The sequence below is a fragment of the Ovis canadensis genome, chromosome 14 (assembly GCF_042477335.2).
Source record: "Ovis canadensis isolate MfBH-ARS-UI-01 breed Bighorn chromosome 14, ARS-UI_OviCan_v2, whole genome shotgun sequence".
Taxonomy (NCBI): Eukaryota; Metazoa; Chordata; class Mammalia; order Artiodactyla; family Bovidae; genus Ovis; species Ovis canadensis.
The window spans coordinates 59,722,039-59,739,626 of NC_091258.1; the positions used below are offsets into that span (position 1 = coordinate 59,722,039).

At 51.8% G+C, this 17,588-nt stretch overlaps 3 protein-coding genes across 6 annotated transcripts; 2 read left to right on the plus strand and 1 right to left on the minus strand.

Moving 5' to 3' along the window:
* The first annotated feature begins 149 nt into the window (after positions 1-149).
* Positions 150-3,348, plus strand: OVOL3 (ovo like zinc finger 3). 2 transcript variants are annotated; one of them, XM_069550662.1, is made up of 5 exons: positions 709-837; positions 1,113-1,523; positions 1,598-1,662; positions 2,397-2,598; positions 3,082-3,348. In XM_069550662.1, exons 2-5 carry the CDS (start codon positions 1,430-1,432, stop codon positions 3,288-3,290), a joined length of 570 nt encoding a protein of 189 aa, XP_069406763.1. In that variant the 5' UTR covers positions 709-837; positions 1,113-1,429; the 3' UTR covers positions 3,291-3,348. The 2 variants fall into 2 exon arrangements, with proteins under 2 accessions (XP_069406762.1, XP_069406763.1); XM_069550661.1 differs by having other exon boundaries at positions 150-1,523.
* On the minus strand, positions 3,344-5,360 carry POLR2I (RNA polymerase II subunit I). The gene is made up of 6 exons (XM_069550679.1): positions 4,495-5,360; positions 4,357-4,411; positions 3,994-4,067; positions 3,833-3,907; positions 3,674-3,725; positions 3,344-3,446 (listed from the first exon to the last, which is right to left on the minus strand). The coding sequence occupies exons 1-6, from the start codon at positions 4,551-4,553 to the stop codon at positions 3,384-3,386; spliced, it is 378 nt and encodes a 125-aa protein (XP_069406780.1). The 5' UTR covers positions 4,554-5,360; the 3' UTR covers positions 3,344-3,383.
* Positions 4,478-13,606, plus strand: TBCB (tubulin folding cofactor B). Of its 3 annotated transcripts, none has more exons than XM_069550632.1 (6): positions 4,478-5,352; positions 5,747-5,890; positions 9,255-9,351; positions 10,024-10,215; positions 13,105-13,177; positions 13,332-13,606. In XM_069550632.1, exons 1-6 carry the CDS (start codon positions 5,239-5,241, stop codon positions 13,444-13,446), a joined length of 735 nt encoding a protein of 244 aa, XP_069406733.1. In that variant the 5' UTR covers positions 4,478-5,238; the 3' UTR covers positions 13,447-13,606. The 3 variants fall into 3 exon arrangements, with proteins under 3 accessions (XP_069406733.1, XP_069406734.1, XP_069406732.1); XM_069550633.1 differs by lacking the exon at positions 4,478-5,352 and adding an exon at positions 5,376-5,469; XM_069550631.1 differs by lacking the exon at positions 4,478-5,352 and adding an exon at positions 5,382-5,617.
* The last annotated feature ends 3,982 nt before the right edge of the window (positions 13,607-17,588 follow it).

The following is a 17,588-nucleotide window of genomic DNA, read 5'->3' on the forward strand; positions in this document are numbered from 1 at the left end:
ACAGACTGTTCTTCTGCCTGGAGAGCCCTCCCTGTTTATCAGCAACCTTTTCTTCCATCAAGTTTCACACCTGGAAAGTCATCCCTGAGCCCTTAGACTGAATCAGGAGCCTCTTCTGGGTCCCCTGAGCACCCTGGCTTTTCCCCACTGAAGCTGGGACCCTCTGCCTGTGCTCCATAGCCTTGGTCATTCTGGGTATCTCCTCCATGGACCAGGTTGTGTCTTCATTTTCAGTGCTAAGGTAGGCCTGGTCTGTTGTTGGATCTCAGGAAAATGTAGGTGAATAAGTGAAAAAAAAAAGTTAACTGCAGGAGAATATTCAAAATCCTTAACCCCTGGCTAAGAAACCAATGACCAATCTAGAACAGAGCCTGGCCAGAGTGCTGGGGTTAGGGTCCTGGGAGCCTCTGGCTATGTCACGTGACCCCTCCTTTAGTTCCTGAACCATAGGAGGGTGGGGGAGTGGTGTCCCAGACAGTTACTAGGAGCTGGACTAGTGTGTGTGCGTGTGTGTGCACACGCAGGTGCACATTCAGTCGCTCAGTCATGTCCAACTCTTTGTGACCCCATGAACTGTAGCCTGCCAGGCTCCTCTGTCCATGGGATTCTCCAGGTAAGATTACTGGAGTGGGTTGCCATTTCCTTCTCCAGGGGATCTTCCCAACTCAAGAACTGAACCCAAGTCTCCTGTGTCTCCTGAATTGGCAGGCAGGTTGTTTACAACTGGCACCACCTGGGAAGCCCCTGGACGATGAATGAACCAGTACTGTAACATCCCCTACACTTGAACAGTGCTTCTGGCTGACCATCAGCTCTTACCCTCTGAGGATCAGAAAGGTAGAGCTTCTTCTTGACGATGCTCAACATGGAGTCTCACTTTGGATCTTACTAAGTAGACCCTGCTGTCCCTCCACCCTCTGGAGCAATCACTGTCACCCCCTCCCCTGATTCCTCATACAGCTGCTGTGATTTGAATAACCAAGCAGGCTGGTGGATGTCCGGTAGTGACTAATTTGCTTGGCAAACAGACCCTCTGGTCCTGGGCCCTGCTGGTACTATGGAAAGACACTCAGCCTCACTGGGTTCTCTGTTTCCTCTCCCCACGCCCCAAGAGCCACCTAGGTTCCATCTTGCCCTGCTGCACCTCCTCAGAGGACTTAAGGCTTGTCTTCCCCTGGAGGCTGGAGAGTGCACTGGGAAACTTGGCCGAGGAGAAGTGGGAGGAGTGGCAGGACCTAAGGCAGAGGTAACCAGAGCTGGCCAAGTCTGCCCCCAGGGCCTGTCAGGAAATTTGCATGGAGCAAACGAGGCTTCTCTGGGGCTTCCCCCTCCCTTCCCACCTGGGAGAGTCATCCTGGACCTGAGGTCTGACCGCAGGTGGAGGAAGCAGCCGCGTGTGTGTGGAGCTGTCGCCCTGTTCCCAGAGGTGATGCCCCGTGCCTTTCTGGTCAGGAGTCGGCGTCCACAGCCGCCCAACTGGGACCACCTGCCTGACCAGCTCCGGGGAGACGCCTATGTCCCAGGTGGGCCCCTCCCTGGGCCTGGAGGTGAGGGGCAGGGGAGACATAAAGCATGACCACCTGGTTTCTCTCCTCAGACTGCAGCAACCTGGGGGGGCCGCCGGCACACCGGACTTCCGGCCTTGGGGACTCTTGGGCAGCGGTGAGTCTGCAACAGGTGCCCAAGACTCTGCTCAGTTTCACCCCTGCCCGCGCTCAGCCTCGAGACCCTGACTACCCCTTACTCCCACAGACCCCTCCAGCCTCAGGACCTGCCCACCCACTGCCCTCTCTGCTGGGAATGCCTTTCCTTTCTGAGTAGTGGGCTCACTGTTAGGCCTTCCCCTAAGCACTGTTTCCCCAGGGATTCTGTGCCCAGTGGGGCAGAACAGATTCAGGCCCATAAATGGATGGTGATCTATGTCAGAGAGTTGGACAAGGTGACAGGAGCAGGATGAGGGGTGGAGGAGGAGCTTGGGGCATCTCAGAAGAGATACTCAGCTGTGAGTACCCTGGAGGAAAGAAAGCCCTAGGCGGGATGTGAATGTGCTGGAGTTTTATTTCAATTTTTACTGGAAGCCAGGACTGTTCTAGGCTATGGATGTTTAAGAGTAAGACAAAAACTCATTCCTTCCTGAAGCTTATCATCTGGTGGGGGTTGCAGGTATAGATAATAAAATTAGGGGAAAAAATACATTGGAAGATGGTATGTACTATGGAAAAAAATAAAGTAAGGGAGATGGGGGTCAGGTGACCAGGGAAGGCTTTGTGGGTGGTGTTTGGTCACACAAACTGCAGTCTCTGGCCTTACCAGACCTCCATGGTTCCCGGTTCTAGGCACTTCATTCCATCCAGTGGAGGGGAGTTGGGGTCCTAACCCCCTTGTCCCTCCCACAGCCCTCCCAGGGTACTCTGACTGCCACCCCTAGTAGCCCCGGGACCCTTGGCTGCCCGCTGTGCCCCAAGGCCTTCCCGTTGCAGCGCATGCTAACCCGGCACCTCAAGTGCCACAGCCCGGCTCGCCGCCACGTATGCCACTGCTGTGGCAAGGGCTTCCATGACGCCTTCGACCTCAAGCGCCACATGAGGACACACACAGGTGAGCCGTGGCAGGGAGTGGGAGGGGCTGCTTGCGGGGGATGGGAGGAAATGGAGGGAGGTGCAGGGGACTCAGAGACTCCAAGCACCTGAGTTCTGTGCACAAGTGGTGCTTGTGTTTGTGGGGCAGGACTTAGGCCTCAGCGGGCTAGGAACACCACGCACCTCAGCTCCCAGCCAGTGGTTGTCAGGCAGTGCCAAGTTGGGGGCCTGCTGAGGGATATGGGGAGAAAACAGATACTGGTTACAGGATTCAGGTCCCAGACTGCAGGGTGCAAAAGGGAACATCATAGTGAGGAGGGTGGGGACACAGGTGTCTGGTCCATGTTTGCACTGGGTGGAGAGGGAGCAGATGATGGGATGCAGGCCAAGGTCTGGTGAATTTGGAGCAAGAATGTGTGTGGGGGGGTGATACTCACGGAGGGTGAGGGTGGGGAGGCTCTGGTATGGGGATCATTGCCCTCCCTCTGGCCCACCTGTGCAGGGATCCGGCCATTCCGCTGCGGAGCTTGTGGAAAAGCATTTACGCAGCGCTGCTCACTTGAAGCACACCTCGCCAAGGTGCACGGGCAACCGGCCAGCTACGCTTACCGCGAGCGCCGTGAAAAGCTGCACGTGTGCGAGGACTGTGGCTTCACCAGCTCGCAGCCCGATGCCTTCGCTCGGCACCGTGCTCTCCACCGTGCTGCCTAGACTGTGTACCCGGCGTCCAACCCATGAGAAGGAAATAAACAAAGAAAAGGCACTCACAGAACACAGCATTTATTACACAAGGAAGAGAGAGGGTCACTCGGTCCAACGATGGCCGCAATGCGGGGCCGTGCACACGTAGTACAAGCGCATGGCATCCTGGCAGAAAAGACACATGGTTAGGAAGGCTCTCGACCCACAGCGGGGTACAAGCAACCTCCATTCAGAGAAGCCTCACCTCAAAAGAACAATAGAGGGCTTTCCTCACTGCTAAACGTCCATCTCAGGATACCCGGAAGGGCAGGGTCTTCCCCAATATAGGTATTCCCACCCCCCGGGAAGGACCAGACCAAGATCACCCAGAAAGTTTTGCTCGCGCCACTCACCTCGGCCCGAGCACTGTGTGACTGGAAAAACACCGCCTCCTTGTGGCCGCACCTGAGGGGACAGTCACTCAGAGCCTGCCATCCCCTCCCCTTCCCGCTTCTCAGTTTGGTGAGGATAAGCCAGCCACCTCTCCGCCCCAATACCAGCTGCGCACTCACTTTTGGCACGGGTGGTCTTCGGTTCGCGGCAACGTGGGGTCCTGGGACACGTCAGCGATGATCTGGGTCAGCTCGCTAAGGGAATAGAGGGTGAATAAGTATGCTTGGTCCGGCCTCCCAAGCCAACAACCCCGTCCCCGAACTCCAGTCCTGCCACTCACTCCACTTCGTGCGTGATTTTGTTGACGTAGATGCAGCTGTTGTCGGCTTCCTGCTGGTAATCACAGTTCCGGCACTGCGAGAGGGAATGTGCCGCAGGAAGCGGGTCAAGGGGTGATATCCGAAGGGAGTGGAAGGAAGGGCAGGGTCTTCCCCGGAGGGCATGACTAGGGGATGGAGTTTCGGAACTGGGGTCATGGGGTGTAATCGAGGATCACCTCCAGGATGGCAAAGACAAAGTCTAGTTCATTTGGGGGACAGATTGGCGTTTAGACCAGGAGGGGTCAGGGCGGCAACGGGAGTAGGGCGGGGCCACGTTGGGTACCAGGGGGTCGGTCCCGGAATACCCTGCGGGCGGCGCTCACCGCGTAGAGCAGAATGCGGTTCTCCTTGTCCTCCTTGGGGTAAAGCATGTTGTTACTGTGAAGAGGGGAAGAGGGAAATCAGAGGTCAGTACTGAGGCCATTACTTGCTGCCCTTCCACAGTGCTGGCCGGGCCTCACCATTCCTGGCAGAATCGAATACCCACGAAGCCTGGCTCGTAGGTCCCGTCGGGTTCCATAGCGACTCACTGGCGGTCCAACTTCCGCGCTTGCTCCGCCGTGCGACAGGTCGCAGGAAGGGTCAGAACTCCTAGCTTCGCCAAACTAAGGGCGGAGCTGGGCACGTGTACTGGTGCCCAGCGGCTTTGTGCTCGCCTGTCTGTCCTGAGGTTTGATTAATTACTTGCTTCAGTCTCTTGATAATCTAGAATAATTGCTTCCAACTTCTGGGCCGTGCTTCCCTAGTTCACACAATAGTGTAGTACGAGAGCCAGCAAAACGATGCGTCACGTAACGCGCAAAGAGCTTAGCATTAATGAAGACGCCCCAGCTCTTTGCGGGCTGAAGGCCAGTGCACATGCGCGAGTTTACCCTTCGCGGACTGGGCTAGCTTTTGCCAGTTCTTCCTCTCGGCTTCAGCCTTCGCCAGCCAGGCCGTTTCCCGTGCCGCTATTGGAGGAACTGTGCACCATGAAAGGCCGTGGAAGGCCTTTCAGGATTGGCTGGGCCTACCCAAGCCTACCCGAGAACCCTCTTCCTGCCGACGGCGAATAGACGCGGCGATTGGCGGACGCTCCTGACGGGAGGGCGTGGATTGGCCAGGTCCGGGAGCAGGGGCGGGGCTGATATCCCAGAAGCGGTGGCGGCTGCGGAGCCGGTGTGAGGCGGCTGACCGGGCTGCGGGCCGCCACAGGGCGCGGCGAGATGGAGGTGACGGGGTTGTCGGCGCCCACAGTGAACGTGTTCATCAGCAGCTCTCTCAATAGCTTTCGCTCCCAGAAGCGGTACAGTCGCAGCCTCACCGTAGCTGAGTTCAAGGTGTGGCCATGGGGGCGGGGTCCGGAGAGGCGGGGCGTTGAGGGGGCGGGACCAAGAAGAAATGGAGGGTCTTCCACAACGCAGGAAAGGGGCCAGAAATGAACCCAGGTTGCAGAGGTTGGGAACGAGACCTCAGCGGGGCGGGGCCAGGTGGAACCTTAGGTTCCAGAGAATGGGTGCGGGGCCAGGGAAAGTCAGAGGTTGCAGGGAGTTGAGGGCAGACCCGAACGGGGTGGGGCCAGGAATACCCGGTGGGTCCCAAATGGTAGGTCTCTTGGAGGAACTGGGAAGGGATGGTGTTTATTGATACAAAGGACGGAGCCTCAGGGCAGAGGGTGGGGCCACTGACAGCCTTCCACCTCTTCCCCGCCTCCCCCATCTTGTATCCTCACAGTGTAAACTACAGCTTGTTGTGGGCAGCCCTGCTTCTTGCATGGAATTGGAGCTGCATGGACCTGACGACAAGTTCTACTGCAAGCTGGATCAGGATGATGCGCTGCTGGGCTCCTACCCTGTAGACGACGGCTGTCGCATCCATGTGAGGCCTCCCTACCTAGGATCCCTCCCTTCCATTCATTTATTTATTCAACAGATGTTTGCAGTGCTTTGCAAACCAAAGCACTGCAAATGTGATAACCAAGATAGCCTCTAACCTTATGAAGTTCCCAGTCCAGCAGGGAGAGAGACAGACCCATCCCCAGACATTGGTACTCAGCGATCTTGACTGGGCTGAGAAAAGCCTAGGGGACTGGAGGCATCCAGCAGAGGTGCCTGACCCGACCCAGGGGTATATGAAGGGGATTCTTGAAAGGCGGGTTGCCAGAGTTGAAATCTGAAGGATGAGGAAAGGGCCTCCTAAGAGAAGAGGTGGGAGGGACACGCCAGGCAAAGGGAACAGAGGGTCAGATGGGTCAGGGTAAGTGAAGAGGCTTATGTGTCAGAAGCCAGAACACAGAGGACCTCTGCATGCATCAGCTCAGATCATCCTCTCTGTTTTCGGTATCCCCCACAAAAACTCCGATGAGCCAGCATCCTGGGTGAGCCTTGCAGATGCTAGTCCCTGTGCCTGAGTGATTGTTTTTTCTATGCCTCCATAGCTTGCTTCTTCCTTCCAGTCTTTACATAAATGTCACTGGGTGTGAGGGCTTCATGGCCTTCAGTATAAAATTTAAACCTCCCTTTCCCACTTTATTTGATTTTCCTTCTTACTAATCTCCCTGTGACATACTGTGGAGTTTTCTTCAGTACTTGGCACAGAGCCTAGCACACAGAGGATGCTCAGTGATTCACTGTTGAATGATGAATTGAATCCAGAAAATAAGACTTAGAAAATGGTATGATTAACACTGTTTTGCAGAAGAGAAAACTTAGCTTCAGGATGGAATTGACTTTCCTAAGGAGGAACATGGGTAGATCATCTCTTTCATTTATTCATAACTATTCATTGAGCATACATGATGTGCCAGGGGTGTAGCCATGAATCAAGTTTGAGAAGGTCTCTGTTTTAGCTTTGTCCAGTACGTAAGCTAGTTGTTAGCTAAACATTCACAGAAATAAATGGGAAGGATTAGTGAGATGAGGCCCATACAGGAGGACATCACAGAGCTGGAACATCATATACTGTGAAGCCTGACCCATCAGCAAGATCCAGGAGGCCTTCCTGGAGGAGGTGCTAACTAAGCAGAGACCTGAAGAATAGGAAGAATTAACTAAAGAAGGGAAAAGCATGCTCCAGGAGGAGGGCACAGCATGTACACTCTGAGATGGGAGGGAGCAGAGTAGGTATGGGGGCTGAAGAGTAACTTCTCTTGTGGAGGGAAGTGGTAGCCAGGGGAGGGTCCTGGTGTGAGTCAGGTGTTAACAGGTGCCCTCTGACTGCCTGTGGGGAAATGACTGGAGGACAGAAAAGTAGGGAGACCAAGGAGGAGGCTGCTTCCATAGCTGGGTCCAGGACCCAGTTGAAGTGATGGGTCCTGGACCATAGTGGGAGTCGGTCAGGACTGTGTTGGGCTCATAGTCCTAGAACTGTGAACTAGAACTCACAGCCCCTAGAACGGACTGGGCTGACCTAGGCAGTCTCACCCTAGGGATGCTGGGTGGATCACGCAGGGTAGTGGCATCTCCAACAGGAGGCTTTTACGCATGGATTCAGGTACAGGCTGGCTGCTGACTGATGTGGCCACACAAGGAAAGTTTCCTAAAGGTGGAGCCTCTGGAGAATTTGTATTTTTTTAATTGGTTAATTTATTTTAATTGGAGAATAATCACTTTACAATATTGTGATGGTTTTTGCCATACATTAGCATGAATAAGCCACAGGTATACATGTGTCCCCCTTATCCTGAATCCCCCTCCCACCTGCCTCCCCTGTATTTTTTCTACAATTCTTTTTCTGTTTCTAAATATCACCCCTATTTCTTATAGCAGTGAACAACAGCAATCTCAAACTTACAAAAATCCCTAATTTAGAAAATAGACATTCTTAGTGATCCTTGGCCAGAGATAAGGGCCATTTCTATTTTGCTGAGCGACTCCACCCGAACATTTTAGGGTGTTCCTGACCTCTGTCTTTCTCCCACATCCACATCTAATCTCTCTGCAGCCCCTGTTGGCTCCACCCACAAAATCTATCCAGAATCTAAACTCTGCTCCCCAGTACCCCCATACTGACCCCACCTCCATCCTTCCCTTCCACACCGCCCCCACCCCACCCCACTGCAGGGCCATCACATAGCCTCTTCCTGCCCCCATCCCAGTGCCTCTCCGTCTGCTTCCCACACTCAGCTGAGGGAGCCTGTGAGCCCCTGAGTCAGATCAGAACCCTCCTAGTGGAGCCCTTCCATAGCTGCATCTCATTGTGGGTAAAAGCCAAAATCCTCAATGGTCTTTTGTGTCTCCCACTTTCCCTATGGCTCATTCCACTCCTACCTCACTGGCCCTGCTGTTCCTCAAAGGAGCTAAAGATGTTTATACAGCTGGGGCTTTGTGCCCGTTGTTCCTCCTGGCCTTGTCTCAGGTATCCCTTTCTATCAGAAGCCTCTTCAAGTTGTATTTGTCTGCATAGAATCTTGTCGTTGTCTGGTGTTTAATACACATCTTTGTGTATTTTTTTCCAATTGGTCTCCCAACAGAATGGTCACTTCTTTGAGGGCAGGGATTGATATGATTTTGCACCGTGGCCCTAGTACCCGTCACCCAGGCTTCTCAGGAGATGCTAGTGGTAAAGATCCTGCCTGCCAATGAGGAGACATAAGAGGCATGGGTTCAATCCCTGGGTCAGGAAGATCCTCTGGAGGAGGGCGTGGCAACCACTCCAGTATTCTTGCCTGGAGAGTCCCATGGACAGAGGAGCCTGACAGGCTACAGTCCATGGGATCACAAAGAGTTGGACACAGGTGAAGTGGCTTAGCACTAGTACTCAGCACAGGGCCCAGCAGGGCACCCTGGAGGAACAAGTGAATGGATGTTAGGGACGGTACAGGAAGAGATGCTCCAAGACATGGAAGCTGGGGTCAGTGTAGGTGGGTCCCAAAGTCCAGAGAGGACAGACATGCTGCCCAGAGGGTGAGCAAGGCCTAAGCTCTGCCCTTGGGTTCCAGTGGCCTGGGGCCATCAATCAAGTGGATGCTGGTGTATGGGGTACATGGGAGGCAGATGCAGCCTCCAGGGCCTCAAGATGGAGTGCGGAGGGGGAGACACCTATTGTAGACACCTCCTGTCACCCCTTCACCTGGGCTCCAGGGAGGACAGAAGGCTGGGATAAAGGTAAAGTTAGGGGAATGTGGTTTTTCAGAAGCAGGAGAGCCTTAAATCTGCAGAATGTGCAGCCACACACACCCGCAGCGTCCTAGGTCTCTGTGCCCACACCCTGATCCCCACTGACCTCCCTCAACTCATTCCAGGTCATTGACCACAGCGGTGCCCACCTTGGGGAGTATGAGGACATATCCAAGGTGGAGAAATATGAGATCTCACAAGAAGCCTATGAACAGAGGCAAGGTACGGGATGCCCAGTGATGGATGTGGGCCTGTGGGGGCTAGAGGAAGTGTGGAGGCAAGCAGAGGTGTGTGCAGGGGCACACAGGATAGACAGGGACACTGAGGGGAAGTTGGCGCTGTGTGGGGTGGGGTAAGGCTGGCATGGGGACAGATGGGTTGTGGGAGAGCAGTCAGGGTGGACAGGCATGAGGTGTGAATGGAAGCTGGGAGGTGTGGGGCATGTGGGAAAACAAACAGGGCCATGAGAAAGGTTCAGGGTGTGAGGGTCTGGTCGGGCGCAGTGCGGAAGGCCGAGCATGGTGGAATATGTGGACCAGACAGAACAGTGTGCAGACCAGTGCGGTGACAGATCAGAATGTGGGGGAGGGATGAGGAAGGGGTCGGATGGAGGTAAGTGTGAAGTTGAAGGGCCAGGGAAGATGGGGTAACGTGAAAGGCTGTAGGCAAGCGCCTTTGGTTTATTTTCAGGGTTATGGGGAAGCCCAGGGGTTCTGTGGAGAGGTCAGGGCTCTGGTGGGAGACCTGGGGGGGCTTGATGACAGCCCTTCAACACCCAGAACGGGAGAGTTTGTCTCTGGATGTTGGCCCTGTGGGGGTGGCAGGTTATCTCCTCAGGCCAGAGGTCTCCCAGGTCTCTCATGTCTGACCCCCCACCACCCGCTCCACCCACAGACTCAATCCGCTCCTTCCTGAAGCGCAACAAGCTAGGTCGATTCAGTGAAGAAGAGCGGGCCCAGCAAGAGGCCGAGAACTCCAAGCGCCTTATCGAAGAGGAGGCCCAGGCCAGCACCATCCCTGTGGGCAGCCGCTGTGAGGTGCGGGCACCTGGGCAGCCCCCTCGCAGGGGCACTGTCATGTATGTAGGTACGTGGCCCACAGAGGCCTCATGCCCTGCCCTGCAGTGGGCAGTGCTGGGGACTTAGCCTTCAAAGGGATCTCAGTCCAGGAGGGGAGATGGCTCCAGGGGTGACTGACAGCCTAGTATGTTCACAGCAGGGAAGTGGGAAGCAGAGGCCATGTGACCTGGCCTGTGACAGAGGAAGCAGAGGCCAGAGGGATCAATTCTAAGGTGAACCCTGGGGTGCAGTGATTAGAGCTGAGATGGGGAAACAAGCAGAATTATTAGGGCTGTGATGGCAGAAGCTCAGGCTGAAGTGATCAGAGCAGTGATGAGGGAAACTGAGGGGGCTGTGTGACCTGCGAGGAAGTACCAGACCCTTGAGAGTAACCCAGGAAGGCTTCCTGAGAGAAGGGCTATCTGAAGGAAAGGGATGAGTGAAGGTGGAAAGAGGGAAGAGGGAGCCAGGGGAGTAGTGAGCGCAAAGGCCATGAAAGGGCTTGGTCTGTGAGCAGGAACAAGCTTGACTTGTTTGAGGCAGAGAAAGGAAGTCAGCTTGGCTAGTGGGGAGTGACAGAGGGGAAAGATGAGGGTCGAGGCCTGGGGCATGGGCAAGGCTGGACTGTGCTAGGCCTCAGGGACAGGAGAGAGCAGTGTGGGTTATGTTTGTTTTTATAAAGCTTTATTGAGCTAAAATTTATATACCATATAAAATTCACTCAGAGTACCATTCAGGAGTTCCTTGGCGGTCCAGTGTTTAGGACTTTTACAGGGGGCACAGGTTCACTCCCTGGTCAGAGAACTAAGATCACACAAACCAAGCAGCATGGCTAAAAGAAAATAAAAATGAAAAAGAGTACCATTCATTATTTTTCAGTGTGTTCACGGAATTGTGCAACCATACCACAGTCAGTTTTACATTTTCATCACCCCCAAAAGAAATGCTATAACCATTAGCAGCTATTCCCCATTTAGGAAACCCCAGCTCCTCTAGTCCACATCGGTGGCCACTAATCCATGTTCTGTCCCTAAAAATTTGCCTTTTCTGAAAGTTTCGTACAGATGGAATCATATGCGGTCTTTTGTGACTGGATTCTTTTACTAGAAGCATAATTTCAAGGATCGTCCATGTTGTAGCATGTGGCAGTGTTGTGTTTTTTTAATATTTGTCTGTGGCACGTCTTAGTGGGAAGACCCCCATGAAGCATGTGGGATCTAGTTCCCTGACCAGGAATCGAACCTGGGCCCACTGCATTGGGTGTGTGGAGACGTAGCCTCTGGACCACCAGAGAAGTTCCAGCATTATGGTTTTGATTTGCATTTCTGCGTGGCTAATGATATTGAGCCTCTTTTCAGGTGTTTAATGCCTTGTGTATGTCTTCTTTAGAGAGACAGATTATTCAGCTCTTTTGCCCATTTTTTAGTTGGGTTGTTTGTCTTTTTGGTTTTTGAGTGTTATGTTAGGGCTACCATATCAAAGTACCACACACCCTGCATGGCGTAAACAACAAATTTGTTTTTCACAGTTCTGGAAGCGGGAAGTCTGGAAGCGGGAAGTCTCAGATTAATGCCTTAGCAGCTGTGATTTCTTCTGAGGCCTCTCTCTCTGGCGTATAGACAGCCCTCTCCTCTCTTTGTCCTCACATGCTCTTTCCTCTGTGTGTAGACACATCCCTGGAGTCTTTGTCCAGATAATCTTTATGAGGATGTCATTCAGCCTGGATTAGATCCTACCCTAATGGCCTCCTTTTAACTTAATTATCTCTTTAAAGGCCCTGTCTCCAACACGGTCACATTCTAAACTACAAGAGATTAGGGCTTCAACATTTAAACTTGGAACACAATAAAGCCCATAATAAATTGTTCTTTGTATACATTAGGTACAGTTCTCTTATCAGATATGTGATTTACAAATATATATCTCCCCTTCTGTAGGTTGGTTGGTGGTTTTTTGGTTCAGTATTTGTTTATTTGGCTGCAGGAGGTCTTAGTTGTGGCATGCAGGATCTTTCGCTGTGCACCAACTCTGGTTGTGGTGCACAGGCTTCTGTAGTTGCAGTGTGCGGGCTCGGTTGCTCTGCAGCATGTGAGATCTAAGTCTCCTGACCAGGGATTAAAGCTGTGTCTCTGCATTGCGAGGTGGATTCTTAACCACTGGGCCACCAGGGAAGTCCCTTTTTACTTTCTTGATAGTGACTTGTGAAGCACAAACATTTTTAATTTTATCAACTCCAATTTATTTTTATTTTTGGCTTTTGTATAGGGTATTATATCTAAGAAACTAGTGCCTTAGACAAGGCCACAAAGAGTTATTCCTGTATTTTCCTCTAAGGGTTTCTAGTGTTATAACTTACATTTAGGTCTTTGAACCATTTTGAATTAGTTTTTGTGTACAGTGTGAGGTGGGAGTCTAATTTCATTCTCTTACATGTGGATATCTAGTCGTCCAAATACAATTTGAGGGAAAGTCTCTTCCTTCCTCATTAACCTGTCTTGGCTCCCTTGTCAGAAATCATTTGGCCATAAACAAATTTGGATTTTATGCTGAGTGGGATAGGCAGCCTTTGAGGAATTTGGGGCAAGGTCAGGATAATCCCTGGGAGCCTGGCGGGCTACAGTTCATAGGGTTGCAAAGAGTCGGACACGACAGAGGGACTGAGAACCCCAGCGGTGCTGCTTCCCTTTTGTTTTTACAAAGCCCCCTGTGACTGGGGCTGTTGAGTGAACAAGGGGTCAGAGGTAGGAACAGGGAGACCAGTGAAGGGACTACCGTATTAGAGCGGGCTGGAGGTGGTGGTTGTCCTGGGTGGTAGCAAGGAGTGGTTTTTGCCTGGACAGGCTTTACAGTCAGTGGCAGGCACAAATCTGGGATGAGCTGCGAAGGGAGGCTTCACAGGGATTTCTCCCCTGGGCAGGACTGACAGATTTCAAACCTGGCTACTGGATCGGCGTCCGCTATGATGAACCACTAGGGAAAAACGATGGCAGGTAAAGATCCTCACTCTAGTGTCTGTGTGTGTGCCTGTGCACACACATGTGTGCGTTTATGTGTAAGTGCATGCGTGTACTACTGGGGGAGCCCACCCACGCTAGCATCTGGAGTAGGAGCCCTCTGACATGCCTCCCGTATCATGTCCTGCAGCGTGAATGGGAAACGCTACTTTGAATGCCAGGCCAAGTACGGCGCCTTCGTCAAGCCATCAGTCGTGACTGTGGGGGACTTCCCTGAAGAGGACTACGGTTTGGATGAGATGTGATGGCCAAAGAAGGGCAGCCCCCTGCTCCAGCTAACTTGCCTACTCATTGCCCTTCCCTGTGTGTGCCCATGGCCCTCTCCCCGTGAACCTGTTTTTATTTTATTGACTACCCTCGCCATTGACTTTTGAGACACATGTATTAAATTTGCCGAAAACCCGGGAAGTGTTTGGAGGACTCAGTGATTATAGGAGAGGCTGTGGACAGCTGCATGGGTGAGGGTGAAACAGGAGGCTGGGCAAAATCCAAGTTGGGCCTGGTGAGGCTGTAGGTATGTGATGAGTGCATGCGGCCCATGCATTCTATAGAGCCTGACCCACCCTGTTTGTCTGCATGTGCAGTAATCCCTCATTAGCTCCTTGAGGGATTCCTGACTGTAATATTTGAGAGATTCTACTTAATTGTTGCAATTAATTATGACTTCTGGAGAAGAAGTTGGCAGTGGTAGGAGCAACCGCAGTAAGCAGAATGAGGTTGAAATGCTTAGGAGCTGAAGGTGTCCTGGGGCAAGGTGCTCACATGTACCTACAATCTGATAGATACATTCTCTGATGCCTACTGTAATGTACACAGACTCACTCAGATACTCAGAACATTCACACAGCTGGACTGACTTCTGGAGAACACAGACACTACAGATCATAGGTAGAGAAACACAGTGCACAAAGATTCTCTCCTCCACGTAGGAGAGTGAAGCACACAGGATACACTCAGAGATTGACATCAAACACCTTTGTGGGGTAGACATACACCTACACACACACGCCACACATGCAAATCAATGAAGCTGTCAATCTGTAAAGCAGAACTGGCTGTTTTTTATTTTTATTTGTTTTGGCTGTACTGGGTCTTAGTTGCAGGTCCCAGGATCTTCATTGCAGTATGCAGACTTTTAGCTGCAGCGTGCAGGATCTAGTTCCCTGACCATGGGCCCCCTGCATTCAAATTGAGGAGTCTTACCCACTGAACCACCAGGGAAGTCCCCTAACTGGTTACTTTAGGAAAGGACCCCAAGGCTTAGGTCTGTTCCACATGAGGGAGTTGTCAGAGCAAGGAGCATTGGGGGGTGTCTCCAAATTCTCAATAACTACCAATCAAAGTTCAGCCAGAGTTCAGCAGAATTAGCTAATGGGTTGGCATTTGAGGACCCGAGGCTCACTCTAAAATCAGGCCCACTGTGCACCTCCATGTGACGAGGCTAAAGAACAGGGACAGGAAGATCGTGTGCTTTCCTGGACACACTGATTGCCCAAAATCACCTTTGAGCTCCAAGCACAGGTCACAGCATCAGCGAATATGAGGATCTGTCCAACTGCAGTGGAAGATCTCCGCAGAAACTTCCAGGGTGTGCTTTAATGGCCTCCAGCTGTCAGCATGGAAGAAGCTGTCCCCATCAGAGGACAATGGAAGAGATCATGCTGGTGATTTCTAAATAGGAAACACTTGCCATGGGCTTCCCTGGTGACTCAGATGGTAAAGAATCTGCCTGCAAGAGATCTGGGCTTAATCACTGGGTTGGGAAGGTCCCCTGGAGAAGGGAATGGCAACCCACTCCAGCATTCTTGCCTGGAGAATTCCATGGACAGAGGAGCCTGATGGGCTACAATCCAGGGGGTTGCAAAGAGTCGGACATGATTGTGCAACCAACACGTCTGTAAAAGTCAACCACAGTTAGGGATTGCGGAGACACATTTCACAGAATAACCTCGTACTTAAGCTTTAAGGGGGGCCCAGAAAGGAAGGGGGACAGTGGTCAATGTGTTAAGGAAATACCAGCTGCTGTAACCAATATCCCCCTGCACACACACTCCAGTGCAGAGGTTCTGGTTAATTGGCAGCAGTCTCCATGATTCATACACCCAGACTCCATAGTGGGGCTCCATCATTTTCTTGTGTTTGGAATTACCAGCTTCCAGGTGGCAGATAGGGGACGTTTCACCATTTTCTTTAAAAATCTACGTGTTCCATTTCTGCTTCTATGGGTGAGAACTTGTCAGTCATGTAGCCACTCCTATGCAGAGTGGGCTTTGGAACATAACTCCTGGGCTGAGCAGCTCCCTCCTAGCTACTAACTGAAAACCGACTGTGAATGTTGGTGGCTCTAGCACTGACCACCCTTCACAGGGTCACTAGATCCACAGTCTCAGGGGAAGCAGCAGGAAAGGGCTGTGGGATCCACCAGACCCATTAAATCCACAACTGCCCATGCCTGACCTGCACCATCCACCAGCCTCCTCTTAATCCTCAGGTAAATGCAGGTGGAAGACAGTGGATGTCTAGCACGCTTTCTGCACATTTTTGGAATCCTCCCCACCCCCACGGTATCAGCCTTGATGCTGGTTACAGGCTCATGAACTCCATATGGGCCTGGGAGTTGAAGGCAGACAAACATATAATTACCAAGTATTTTCTCTTATTTTTTTGACTGTGATATTTCGTATGAAAAAGTTTACTGACTGTAGGGGAAAGGAGAATAAAATCACTAAATTGACCAGGTGGTGCTGGTATGAGGGAAGGGATGAGATGGAGGATATTTGAATGGTAGTCATGTGAACAAAAGAGGACTAGGCTTTGTGGGCCTGAAGTAATCCTTTCAGTGATTCATGCTGATCAGAAACTTGATCCCGGTGCTAAACACAAAATTAGGGTGAATGCAACCTCTTCCCTGGTTCCTGGAACAGTGATAAATGGCTGACTCAGCATGCTAATGGCTCACTTGAATTCATTCGTGTACCAGTTACAAACTTGGGATAATTCAATAGGTTAAGAGGTCGTGTGACCTAATGAGAAAGAGCCTGACAGCCTGGTTCAAACCCCAGCTCTGTCCCTCACCAGCTGGGGTACTGAACAAGTCCTTCTCCCTAGGTTTCAGCCTCATTGCTATTAATTGCGGCCAATAATAGTAATCACCTCAAACGATTTTATGAGCATTAAATGAGCTAATACATCTAAAGCACTTAAATTCAGAGCCAGGCACGCAGGTAAATGCTGTATAAGCCATAGGAATAAAAATGCCTGTATACGGTCAGCAGTTACAGTGCTGGCTTCATTTAATCCTCATTGCGGGTCCTGGCTCCAATTTCTTCGTTTTCTTCCCATCCCATCTTTTCTAGGCTAGGTCTGGGGGCACTCTCTCCTAAAGGGTTTTCCAGGCTGGCACTGGCCTCCCCAAAGTCCCTGAAGCTGCAGCACCCTAACCCTAACCCTAACCCTAACCCTCTGCACGGTCCCAGATGCGGGCAATGACCGCTCAGTCGCCGCGGGGGGCAGCAACGCATGCATAGGCCCGCTTTCGCTGGGCGGTGTCTCAGTCTGCCACACGAACTGAGTTTCCCAGAAAACCAAGCGACACCTTCGGTCTAACCTTGTGCAAGTCTGGAAGCGAAGGTCTTTCTCCCTTCCTGCGGCGCGGGGAATTCTGGGGTGAAAGGATTTGGCTCCCTAGCGGAGAGCTGGTCAGTGCAGACGCAGACCTACCGAACCCGCCTTGGTTTAATCAGAGACTAAGAACCAATGTCCTGGCGGGGGCGCCAGAGCTCACTTTCTGGCTGCACAAAAGAACAGAGGCGACTTCGCGGTCGGCGTGTTCTTGCCTCCGGCTTGCTTTCCTGCATCTCAGCCGGTCACACTCCGAGCTCCTGATTAGCTCTCAAGCTGGGTCAAGGCGCACCCATCTTAAAGGAAAAAAAATATATGTTTTCCCCCTTTTTCTTGTCACCCAGCTTCAATGAAAAAAGTGAAAGTGAAAAGTGAAAGTCGCACAGTCATGTCTGACTCTTTGCGATCCTATGGACTGTAACCTGCCCGGCTCCTCTGTCCATAGGATTCTCCAGGCCAGAATACTGGAGTAGGTTGACATTTCCTTCTCCAGGGGATCCTCCCGACCCAGGGATCGAACCCAGGTCTCCTTCATAGCTGGCAGATTCTTTGCCAACTGAGCCAGTAATTGTCCACATATAGCCAATTGTGTTCAGTTTTTCTGGCCTCCTCCTATTTCTCCCATCATTGTTTTATTTTTTTATTATTATTATTATTATTTTTATTTATTTATTTTTTTTCCATCATTGTTTTAAAGCACGTCTCAGGCAACATATATCATCTCATCCAGATGTATATCTGTATTCTAAATGGATCTCTAAAAGTT